The sequence below is a fragment of the Loxodonta africana genome, chromosome X, assembly GCF_030014295.1.
Source record: "Loxodonta africana isolate mLoxAfr1 chromosome X, mLoxAfr1.hap2, whole genome shotgun sequence".
In the NCBI taxonomy this organism is placed as follows: Eukaryota; Metazoa; Chordata; class Mammalia; order Proboscidea; family Elephantidae; genus Loxodonta; species Loxodonta africana.
The window spans coordinates 50,531,494-50,543,885 of NC_087369.1; the positions used below are offsets into that span (position 1 = coordinate 50,531,494).

General features: G+C 39.5%; 1 protein-coding gene across 1 annotated transcript in view; it reads left to right on the forward strand.

Moving 5' to 3' along the window:
* The window catches only part of MAOA (monoamine oxidase A), a 63,050-nt gene that overhangs the window by 17,854 nt on the left and 32,804 nt on the right, over positions 1–12,392 (forward strand). Inside the window, exons 2-3 of the mRNA XM_003418017.4 lie at positions 1,652–1,746; positions 9,167–9,304. Of these exons, the coding sequence (XP_003418065.3) occupies positions 1,652–1,746; positions 9,167–9,304 (233 nt within the window). The remainder of the gene's footprint in view (positions 1–1,651; positions 1,747–9,166; positions 9,305–12,392) is intronic.

Here is a 12,392-nt window from a genome sequence, read left to right on the forward strand (position 1 = left end):
TTTATTCTGTAAATAATCATTGAATTTTGTAGCGATGAGAGGGGGAGAATGCATACCGATGCATAGGCTAAGTAGAAAAAAGAGTTGATGAGTATAATCTAAGACGTATCTTTAATAGGCATCATATTCGTTTGTTTTTTTTTTATTATTGGAATCAACAGCCACAGTTGTTATATTAGAAAAGCTTTTCTTGACCACAAGTGTTTGCCTGTGCTTTATTTATGACTTGCTGAGCATTCAGAAATAACTATTTTCCTAACAGCATCTTATTTTTTATTTTCATATTGTGTATTTTCTAGCCTTTAAATGGTCCTGGAAGTTTCTTATCAGGGTCTTCTTCGCAATAAACTTGCAGACTGAAACATTAGCACTGCATTTATTCAGCATATTAGATGAAATTTGCATATAAGTAGATTTTTCTAAATGGCTTAAACCATCTCCCTTCTAATTGCAATACTTTTTAAAAAGATTTTTCTGAAATCCTTTTTAAAGGCTTAAATATTTTTCCTTATTTCTTAAACTATGAGTTTAAAATTTCCTTGCTCAGATAGGGCTATTTTCCTGTAATGCATAAACAATCATTTTTGTCAGCTTTTTAATTTATTTGGTTATAGCCTTAAACGCTAAACTGCAAAATGACCTTTGTTACTGGTGTGGTCATAGTACTGGCTCAGGTAGCCCTGCTCCCACCTTCTCTTTTATCTCCTGAGTAGAATTTATTATTGGCACTGAACCCCACTCACCAAACTCGTTTAGAGTTATTCATTAGATTTGATTTTATTAAGGCTCTAACTGAGGGCATGAGAAGTAAAATCCTTAGCTTTTGTTGTGGTCATTCATATCAGGCATTTGATTTGCTCATTTGGAATATGGAGACAGTGAAATCTATTTTAAATCTGCCTCCTTGAGAGCAGAATAGCTACATCAGTTATTTGGAATTTTTCTGCACAGGAGATTTGTTCCCTTCTTGACTAAAAAAAAAAAAAAACTAGTGAGAGTTTATTCAGGTTAGCTGGTGAGTCTTTTTGACCCTATCTTGGTTGTCTCTGACAACCATCTTGCTTTCTGGTATTACTTGACGTTCAGACTCATCTTGTACATTTCTTGCCCCAATCCTGGAATAGGTCAAGAGCCTTGGTTCAGTTCATGTGACTTGATTTTTTAGAAACCATAGTCTGGGAGTATTTATTGCTACTGAGTAGGTTATTTTTTTCTAGGTATTTTCACTGGACAAGACTAAGAAATATATATTTTTAAGGATAGAATATATCCAGAGATCATACTGATAATTCCAATCCATATATAGAACAACCGGGTTTTTATTTAACCTCATTGTTCTTATATCTGAGCACCCTTACTCTTATGTCAAAAATCCTGGTTCTCTAGCACACCAGCCTGATTTTGCTGTACCTCAGAATAACAATACTGATACTGATACCGTCACCATCTAAATGATTACTTTTTGTTTGTAGTTCTTTTTGTCTTTGAGGTACATATTTGAAAAAAAAAATTTTTTTTAAGGAGCTATCAAATTACTGGATTTTTAAAATCACTTCTCTGTGTAGTTATTCAGCCACCTGTTTGCATATTTAAATCTTGGATGTTTAGTATTTATATGTTAATATGTTCCTATATTTTGCTTTCCCTTTAGGATTGTCTGCTGCCAAACTCTTGGCCGAACATGAAGTTAACGTTTTGGTCTTAGAAGCCCGAGATCGAGTTGGAGGGAGAACATATACTGTGAGGGTAAGTGATTTTAATACTTCACATATACTATCTCACACAAACTAGAAGTGGCACGATTGAAAGGCACAGGGCTCGAGGAAATCTCAAGAGTTCATTCAGTTAAGCCACTGGCCCAACATAGCTCTAAACCACTCCAAGTAAGTGTCCATTTTCTTAAACAAGCACTCATTGTTGTGTGACAGTCTCTGACCTTCAGTAGTTTACATTCTAGTGAAGAAAATAAACAGGTAAACAAATAACTTTAATACAAAAAACCAAAATTCATTGCTGTCCAGTCGATTCAACTCATAGCTACCCTATAGGACAGAGTAGAACTGCCCCATAGGGTTTCCAAGGAGCAGCTGGTGGGTTCAAACTGCTGACCTTTTGGTTAGCAGCCATAGCTCATAACCACTGTGCCACCAGCGCTCCAAATTCCATATTAGAGGCCTAAATATATCTATATATAAAACCAAAACAAACCAAACCCAGTGCCGTCGAGTCAGTTCCGACTCATGGCGACCCAGTAGGACAGCGTAGAACTGCCCCATAGAGTTTGCAAGGAGTGCCTGGCGGATTCGAACTTGGTTAGCAGCCGTAGCATTTAACCACTATGCCACCAGGGTTTCCATATATATATATATATATATGTGTGTATGTGTATGTGTATGTGTATGTGTATGTGTATGTGTATGTGTATGTGTATGTGTATGTGTATGTGTATGTATATATAATTCCATATTAAAACAACAACAAAAAAAATCCAAACCCATTGCCATCGAGTTGATTCTGACTCATAGCGACCCTATATAATACAGGCCTAAATGAAGTATGCAGTGTTTCAGGTGGGATTACTGTTTGGCTGGAAGCACATACACGTATGTGTGTACACACACATATACACATGCACATACTTGCTGTGGGTTTCTTTTTTATTTATTCAAAGACACAGAACAGAAGTGAGCTGGCTACAGTAAGCAGGAGCAAATATAGCATGTTTTTGTGCAACTTTTTCTTCAGCCCTTATTCCCTAAGAAGTGTCCTACTGCCTAAAACATGCTTTGCTCAGGTAGAATCTAACTAGATATGAGAAAGAAGCCTAATTCTTGCCACATCATTACGTTTTTATACCTGGGTCTGTATCACCATTCTGGAAAAATGCATGCTAATGCTTGTTTACTGTTCTTCAAGGGACTGGTTGCAGGTGGTTGAATCTGTGGGAGCTGATTAAAGTACACAGGAAGAGGACGTAGGATGAGAAGGAAATAGAGCCAAAGATGGGAGTTGGGGGAACATGCTGATTTAAGGTTGGACATAGGCAGAGGGGCCAGAGAAGCAATAGATGCAGAGGAGGAGGGTGAGACTGGAACAGTGCTATGCAAGTCAGTGGAGGAAAGAGGAAAGGATGATTAACAAGTCAAATGACAGGCATTTGACATAGGATAAAAGCCCTTGTGTTTGGTGATTGGAAGATTAATGAGGCCTTTGCTAGAGCACTCAAATAGAGCGTTGAAGGCTGGGGAATTGGCAGTAAGGACAATACTAGACTCTTGAAGTGACTGAAAGGTGAGGAAGCATTTAACTAATTAGAAGATGTATTTTTTTATCAGACTAATAACTGAATGGCTTAAGCAATGATAACATCAATGGCTTAAGCAATATAAAGATTTAATTCGTTCACATAAGAAGAGTCTGGTGGTAGATAGTCCAGGCTGATTCAGGTGTTAGCTTTGTCATCAAGGTTTCTGGCTCTGTCTTCTGTTCTACCATTCTTTGCATGTTGGCTCATTGCCTGTGGTAACAAGATGGATGCTGCAACCCTAAGCATCAAATCCTTATTCAAGGCGGGAAGGAGAGTGAAGGGGCAGCACCAGTCCTACCTACAACAAAGCTTCTTTTGGCAGGAGACCCCAGCAGATGTTTGCTTTAGTCTCATGGGCCAGAATTGGGTCCCTTAGCTGCTAGGGACCTGGGAAAGCAAATATTTAACATTTCCAGCTGCATAATAGAAGCAGACACGTTGTTGTTGTTGTTGTTAGTTGCCGCAGAGTCGATTCCAACTCATGGTGATAGAAAAGGGAATATAAATGGATATTGGAATAGCTAACCAAAGACATCTGAACTAGAATATTGTACGAGTTCTTTGTGTCACACTGTGTCATGCTACCCTTCTGTCATTTGCTTCCTACCTTTTTAGATACATGAGCCTATTTTCATGTTGCTCAGCTCTAAGAGTGCACTATAGCCTTGCTACTCAAAGTGTGGTCTGCTGATTCTGACTATCTCCGAATCACCTGGGACCTTGTTAGAAATGAAGAATCTCAGGTCCCACCCCCAACCTGCTAAATCCAAACCTACATTCTGACAAGATCCTCAGGGGATTCACGTGCACATTAAAGTTTGAGAAGTGCTGCTCTATTGTATATGCTTGCTTCTTTGCTTTAAATTAATGTAAATCCAGATTCATTTTATTTGGAGAATGTCTGGTTACTTCCTCAAATGTGGTCCACTGGGAGTCTGTTGGTTTAGGGATTCCACTGGGGTTCTAGCCTCTATACTGGCCTAACACACTGTCTTACCTTTGGTAAGTGCTATTAGCACTTTACATCTCCGTTTCCTCATCTGGGCAATGAGATACAATCTAAATGTACTCGAAGCTCCCTTCCAACTTCAAATTTTAATTTAAGGCAATGTGTTATAGTACAAAAGAAGGGTTGCATATTCTGCCTGTATGACCTTGTTAGATAAGATTCTTCTGTCACTTTCTGAAAAATATTTCTTCATTTTGGAGATAGTTATTAAGTTGTCCCTTAGCCCTACTTTTCTTATCTTCAAAACCTTCTGGTTATTAAATAGGAGCATCTGTCATGTTGCAGATTTTCAATTAAGAACACGATTCTTGGTAAAGGGAAATGAAAATTCCAACATGCTTGTCCCCACCTATGCCATTGACCCAGGCTGCTTTTCCAGGCTGTATCATTTATATGTCAGAAACTATTGTTGTATACTGAGCATGATATTATATTCTTCCTGAAGTATGTGAGACAGGAATCTCTGCAATATTAAAGATTAGGACTTAGATTTATCAGATTTCAGATGAATAGATGTAGGGGAAAGGCTTTAAGGAGAAACAAAACTGGTATTTAATAAGAAACTGAATTGAATATTGTTTTAATTGTTCCCAATAGCATAATCAATTAGGATAATTTTGAGAGAAGATGCTATAAAAGCTGCTCTCAAAACCCACTGCCGACGAGTCGATTCAAGCTGCTGTAGATCTTTAAATATTAAAATGTCAAATTTGATACTTTCACTTGGCAGCTGTTCAGATCAAGCTTCTATTAGTTCATAAATTAGCTTCCCTATTTTTCCTAATGTGATTTCTTCATAATTCTTCAGGGCCAAATTAATAAAGTTGAAATGCCTGCATGGCCACCCCAGGGATGCTGTATTTGTTTCCTAATATAGTTAAGTGTTTATGTCTCTTCAAAGGCTGAGTCATAAGATCTAAATTAAGACCTGAAAGACTAAGGTGCGACATAGCAAAATATGGTATTATGGTTCTAGTGTCTTCATACTGAACCAAGGTACCTCTTTTAGAATGTTTCTGCTTTGTAAATAAACATTCAGTGAAATCCCTTACACTTTTTACCATATCGTTTAGGGTTATTCACTGTAAAGATAGTATCGGTGTTTAAAGACATCGTGTTTACAAACTACCAAGAGTCGTCTTGCTGTCTTGGTTAAAGCCTAGGCATTTATTGACATACTGACTCCAGTTTTGTTCTTTATAACTCAAAAAGGATGTTGGACACTAGAGAAGGTTTGGAGGACAACACCAATGGTTAGAAAAAGAGAAAGTAAGGATAATATGAGGGAAAGATTAAAGTCAAAGGAGCACTGCATTTCTGGTATCGCGGCAGAATAGAAACCGTGATTAGCTCCCAATTGAAATAAGTAAAATGCAGAATAAAATATATTGTGTTGACCTGACATGAAAGTTAGAAATTTGAAGATCTCCTGGATGTTTAACACACATATGAGACTTAACACATCCAAAATTGAGCTACTTATCTTTCCCATCAAGACTGCTGCTTCAGCAGCCTTCCCCATATCAGGGATCACAACTCCAAAAAGACTCAGTCATCTTCAGCATTCTTAGACCCCACATTTACTCTGTCAGCAAATTCTGTTAGCTCTGCCTTTGTAATTCATCTAGAATTCAACAATTCCCAGCACTTCTGCTACTACCCTGGTGGGAGCCACTATCATCTCTAAGCCAGATTACTGCATTAGCTTCCTAACTGACTCCCCTGCTTTCACAGTTGCTCCCTATAATCCATTCTTATCGTAGCAGCCAGAGTGAACCTTTCAAACCTAAGTCCGATCTTGACATTTCTCTTCTCAAAACCTTCAAAGGCACCCTTCTTCACCCAGAAAGCCAATGTTCTTACAATGTCCTGTGAGGCTTTGCATGAGCTGTCCCCTCATCCCCTTACCTCTCTAACCTCATCATCAATTCTCTTTTCCTTGCTCAATCTATTCTAGCCACGTTGACCTTCTTGCTATTTCTTGAACACACCACGCACACTTCTGCACTAGGTCTCCCTTCTGCCAAGGATGCTCTTCCCCCAAATATGCGTGTGGATAATTCCCTCACCTTCCTCAAGTCCTTATGCAAATATGTCACCTTTCCAAGAATTCCTACCTGTTCACTGTATTAAAAATTACAACCTGTTCCTCTCTTCCCAGCAATTGTAGTCCCCCTTATCCTGTTCTAGTTTTTTGTTTCATAGTAATTATCAACTTCAATGATATTATATCTAGTGTTCACTTTCTGTCATTCTCCACTGAATGTGGGATTCTTTCTCCTCAAGGAAAAGAGAAAAAGTTCCTCAAGGGCAGGGAGCTTTGTTTTGTTCAATGATATAACAAAAACTCCTTGAACAGTATGTGACACCCAGTAGGACCTGAAGATATATTTGTTGAATGAACAAATGAATCCTCAAAGCAAAGCAAAATCATGGAGCCAAATAAACAATAAAAGCGGTGGAAATGAAGATATAACTACTAATGCAATAAATAATAAGCAAATAAAAAGGATGTTATGAATAACTTTAATCCAATTATTTTGAAAACAAATATATGTGAAATGTATACATTACAAGAAAAATATAGGTTATCAAAACTAACACTGATTTAAGAAGAAATAGAAAATATGAGTAGTGCTTTAACCGCACAATAAATTGAATCTGTAGTAGAAGATCTTCCCCACAAGGAATACACCAAGCCTAGATACTCTACAGGTGTGTTCTACGTAATGTTCAAAGAATAGATGATACTATTTATATACAGACTCCTAGAAAATAGAAGAGAGTATGATCACTAACTACTGGGATTAGCAATACTAATGCAAAAAGCAGACAAGTAGAAGAACGGAAAATCATAGGCCAGTCTCAATCTCACTTACGAACACAGATATAAAAATCCTAAACTAATGTTAACAAAGAATATCCTGCAATAGAAAGATAGCAGGCCACGTTATCCCAGGAAGGTAAGATTCAACGATACTACAAACCAGACCCACTGCCATCAAGTTGATTCCAACTCATAGCAACCCTATAGGACAGAGAGAGTCGCTATGAGTCAGAATTGACTCGACGGCACTGGGTTGTTTTTTTTTTTTTTTTTAGGACAGAGTAGATCTACCCTATAGGGTTTCCAAGGCTGTAATCTTTAGGGAAGCAGACTGCCACATTTTTTTAGGACAGAGTAGATCTACCCTATAGGGTTTCCAAGGCTGTAATCTTTAGGGAAGCAGACTGCCACATTTTCTCCTGCACAGCAGTGGTAGGTTTGAACCACCAACCTTTTGGTTAGCAGCCAAGTGCTTTAACCATGTGCCACCAGGGCTCCTTCGATAATACTAGACACTTGATTTTCTGGAAATAACACATTAGGTAAGTTGTACCAACCCTCCTACTAACTCCAAAAGAATAGAGAAATTGCACTGTACACACACACGCACCTACACCTAAGCCTTCAAAATATCAGAGAGCTAATGAGGTAGCGAAGAATCACTGGGCCGATATCCAGGAGAGATGGAAATCCAGAGAATGTGAAACCTCCTTTTCTCCTGGGGGTGGAAAGGTGGGAGACACTGAAGAAGACCACTGAAGAAGCTGCTGAGAGGCTGAACAGTGCTTTTGATAGTCTTAAAAGCCAGGGTGACAAAAGGTCAAGTCCAGAGCCACCCTCCCCTCCAAGTGTGGTAAACTCCTTACGCCTTGCGTCGGGCTGTGTCATAGAAGTAAGGGTGAACTGGAAGAAGACAAGGCTACATGTGTACCTCAGCCCAGCTTCAAATCATCTCAGGTCTAAAAAAATGGAATAAGGTTATGTAGTATTGTTAGTGTGGCCAGGTGCTGGGCAGAAGCAAGCATGAATCCTCTCGGAGAAAGATAGTGTCATGTTAACACCCTAGGATTTAAACTATTTCTTTGTTTTTTGTTTGTTTTTTAATGCACTGAGTGGCATGCAATAAAAAATAATCAGACAAACTAGGAGAAAAGGCAACATGAATGAGAATATAAACAACAAAATAGAGACAGATCTATAGACATTATTACGAAAACATGGAGGAGTTGTACGTCACCAATATTCAATTTATTGATTAAATCATTAGGAAATGTGTTGATTTAAAAGCTGAAAGGTGTAGATCTACATTTAAGAAGGGGAAAGTAAGAGTTTTAGTTTATGAAAGATGGTTTGTATATTTATAAGTAATTTATTAGGTACATGAATCTTTTTGTACTCTTTTCCTATAATGCATTTTCCCTGGAAGTGTTTTAAAATAGGATAAAGAGCCCATCATTAAAAAAAAAAAAAGCAGACCCGTTGCCGTCCAATCAATTCAGAGTCATAGAGACCCAGTAGGACAGAGTAGAACTGCCCCATAGGGTTTGCAAGGAGCGACTGGTGGATTCGAACTGCCAACCTCTTGGTTAGCAGCTGAGCTCTTAACCACTGAGCCACCAAGACTCTGTCATAGTGGGTTGATTTAAGATTTCATCTACTGGACATGAGGAAATTAGGCCTAATTATCTCTGAGTGTTTCCTTTAACAGTAACTCAAAAGAAAAACATGTATAATAACTTAAATGCTTTGAAAAGGATCTAGACCACTGGATGTACTTTGGTTTTCTTTTCTGTTTTTTCATTTTATTGCTGAATCTGCCTCACTGATAACCATACAAATGGGGCTGCTTAGAGATGAGTGCCATATAGTGTCGTGCCCCAGTTCTTGAGTGGGGGAGAAAGAACTGCTATTTCAGTCATACTTTATAAAGCACATTTAAGTTTTTAAAAACTTTTTTTTAAAGACAAAGATTTTTTTTCAAGTTTTAATTAAAGTCTTCTGACCACTTCTTCTCTTTTGATAGAACGAGCATGTTAATTACGTAGATGTTGGCGGAGCATATGTGGGACCAACCCAGAACAGGATCTTACGGCTGTCTAAGGAACTGGGCTTGAAGACTTACAAAGTGAACGTCAGTGAACGCCTTGTTCAATATGTCAAGGTAAGCCTGGCTTTTTACTGAAGTGACCAGTGGGAGGATTTTAAGAAAACATTTAGTTTGGTTTTTAGTTCTTATTTTTTTCTCAAGACAATCATAAAATAGGCTCTTTGCTTTAAAGCGTGTCCTGTCTTTCTCTTCGTTTTCAAAAAAATCCCTGTGGACTGCTAGAATCACTGCAGAGAGTTTCAGCTTGGCCCACCTCTGCATCATCCACCCTCACCCCCACCCAAAGTCCAACTGGAATAGGGATGGGAGGCTCTCAGCTGCCTTCCCTCCCCTTCCTCATAACGGGAGTATGCGCATGCTAGCACACAGGCGTGTGCGGGCACACGCATGCACACACACACATACACTCTGGCCCCCAGCCCCAGGCGACCTCTCAGACATCTGTGAGGCAACTGTAAGGCCCCAAGGAACACAGTATTTGAGCCCACTTCTTTAGACTTTGAGCAGGTTATTCATTCTCCTCATTCTTACTTGGCATTCCTTTGAACACTGATAATTTCCTCTGCACTTGGCCTTGACTCATGGGAAGTCTAGATCAGTTATGTAGTTTCCTACTGTTTAAACAAGAGATTGTTTAAACTCTAGCTGTTGCTGTCAACCTAAGAAACAGCAGCTGTTGCCAGTGTTATTCTTTCTTATTGAAGCCAAACATAGAGCAGCTGGAGTCTGGAAATGGGCCTGGAGAAATCAAGTTTCCGAGCTGACATTGCAGTCCAGTTCCTGCAACTGGTGTCTCTAGGGCAGGGGCCATTTACACATTCTAATATCAGAATTTCCACATACCGCTTCTTAACGGCCACTTCTGCCCCTCAGCCCACCCCAGGCAATCATTGTGGCTTGGGAGTCTGCAAGGCCTTTCAGAGATACTTGTGCCCACTGATGCCCAATCAGAGGAAATGAAGCATCCTGGAAAACGCTAATACCAGGTGGTTTGGTATGCTTGGGAGGGTATGGAAGGGAGATAAATGTGGAAAAACAAACCAGGAGCCTTTAGAGAAACTCTGGCTTCAGAGGTCAAGGGAGGAACAAAGACAGTGTAAAGGAGTATTCAAAGTGTTTAGGAATGGTGACTTCAATAGGGCCACGATAAAAAAGGAAAGCAAACTTGCCTCTCCACTTTCTCTTTTCCACACGGCATGGTGTTGTGTCCCTGGACTGGTAAGTAAGAATAGTAATAATAGTAGCAGCTAAGATTTATTGAGCAGTTTTATGTGTGTTATCACATGGAGTGTAGGAAGAGAGACCGGATTTTTTGCCTCCAGTTACTTAATTGTATTGGCTACACATGCTGCTCCTGTGAGGCTGTGTCACTGACGGACTAGCAGGATGAGTGCTCCCCTAGGAGGAGCTGCGATGTTGGCTGGCAGGCACTGAGGCTCAGTAGTCATATTTGTGTGTCTTCTGAGTTTGTGCACACTGTAGTGTCGTTGTTTAGAACATAGTTGGTGCTGGAGAACACTTACCCACTGCCAAAGGGACATATGTATTCTCTGCCTGTATGGGCCTACCAACACCCCAAAAGAAAGGTGGAACAAAACAAGTCATGTAAATTTCACTTTCTAGTGCATTTACTGGGAAGCAAATGAGTATGATTATCCTGGGATTTGAGTAGACTCATGCTTATAATCCCTTCCTTCCTAAAAGTCAGATGTTGAGAGATTTTTATTTTACCTGGAGGCTAGCAATAAACAACTAAAGGCTTTTTATGATTACCAAAAAAAAACCCAAAACGTTGCCATCAAGTTGATTCTGACTCCTAGCGACCCTACGGACTCATTAAATCCTGACATCTATCTGCCCTGTTAGGCGTTATTATCCACATGTTACAGATGAGAAAATTGAAGTTGAGAGGTAGAGTGACTTGACAAGGGTATAAAAGTAGTAACAATTTGCCTAACCCCTGAATAAAAACTAGAAAACCAAGCCAATTGCCCTGGAGTCAGTTCTGACTCATGGCAACCCCAGGTGTTTCAGGATAGAGCTGAGCTCAATAGGATTTTCCATGGCTGTGAACTGTTGAAAGTAGATAACCAGGCTTTTCTTCTGAGAAGCTTCTGGGGGAGTTCAAACAACCAACCTTTGGGTTAATAGCTAAGCACTTAACCGTTTATGCCACCCAGGGACTCCAACCCCTGAGTAAAAAAATACACACTCTTAATTATCCCCATATACAGCCTAGGAAACGAAACTGAGGGTCCGAAACAGAAATGTGCTAGACCTCCAACATTTGTTTGGCTTAACCACATATATATTGTGTGATAATTCAGTTTCTTTTGCACTGAAGCCTGACTCATATTATGAGTAGATACAGTTATTGAAAGAGCACTTTTCACTTTCTTAATCTTTTCCGAATTTCATGTTCCTCTGGGTGGCGCAAATGCTTGAGCATTAGGCTACTAACCAAAAGGTTGGTGGTTTGAGTCCATCCAGAGGTACCTTGGAAGAAAGTCCTGGCAGTCTGTTTCTGAAACATCAGCCATTGAAAACCCTATGAAGCACAGTTCTACTCTGACTATATATGGGGTTGCCATGAGTCAGAATCATCTCAATGGCAACTAATTTTTTTTTTCTTTGAAAGGGAGAAACCGGAAGCCTGTAGGTATGTTCTCACACTAGGTGCCTTCTAGTCTCTCCCAGCTATGCCTGCTCTAAACATTGATGGTAAGGTGAGATTTTGAAAGTGGTGATGTTCAGAGTAGCCAGCTTTTGTGATGAATTCAACCCCTTCTTGTTTGTGATGAAGGCAAGATGGAGTTAAGATGAGAGAGTGCTGTGTGAGAACTTTGACATTGCCTGAAAGTTATCAACAGATGATGGCATGCTGCTCAGCCCTCCTGACAGTACCTTCTGAGTTAAGTGTCTTTAGCTGGGGCTTTCTGACACTGCTGGAATTTTCTGAGCTTCTCAGGGAATCCTGCTTTCTAGACATTTGGGTGATCATTCAGTACTTTGTTCTGCTTCAAGCATTAGTAGAGAATGAACTTGTGAAAAGACTTGAGGAAATGCTGTGTGGTACATCAGGTACCTAAGTAGGGAAAAGGAAGCGTTAAGTGTAGCATCCAGGATCACTTGCTTTGGTGAT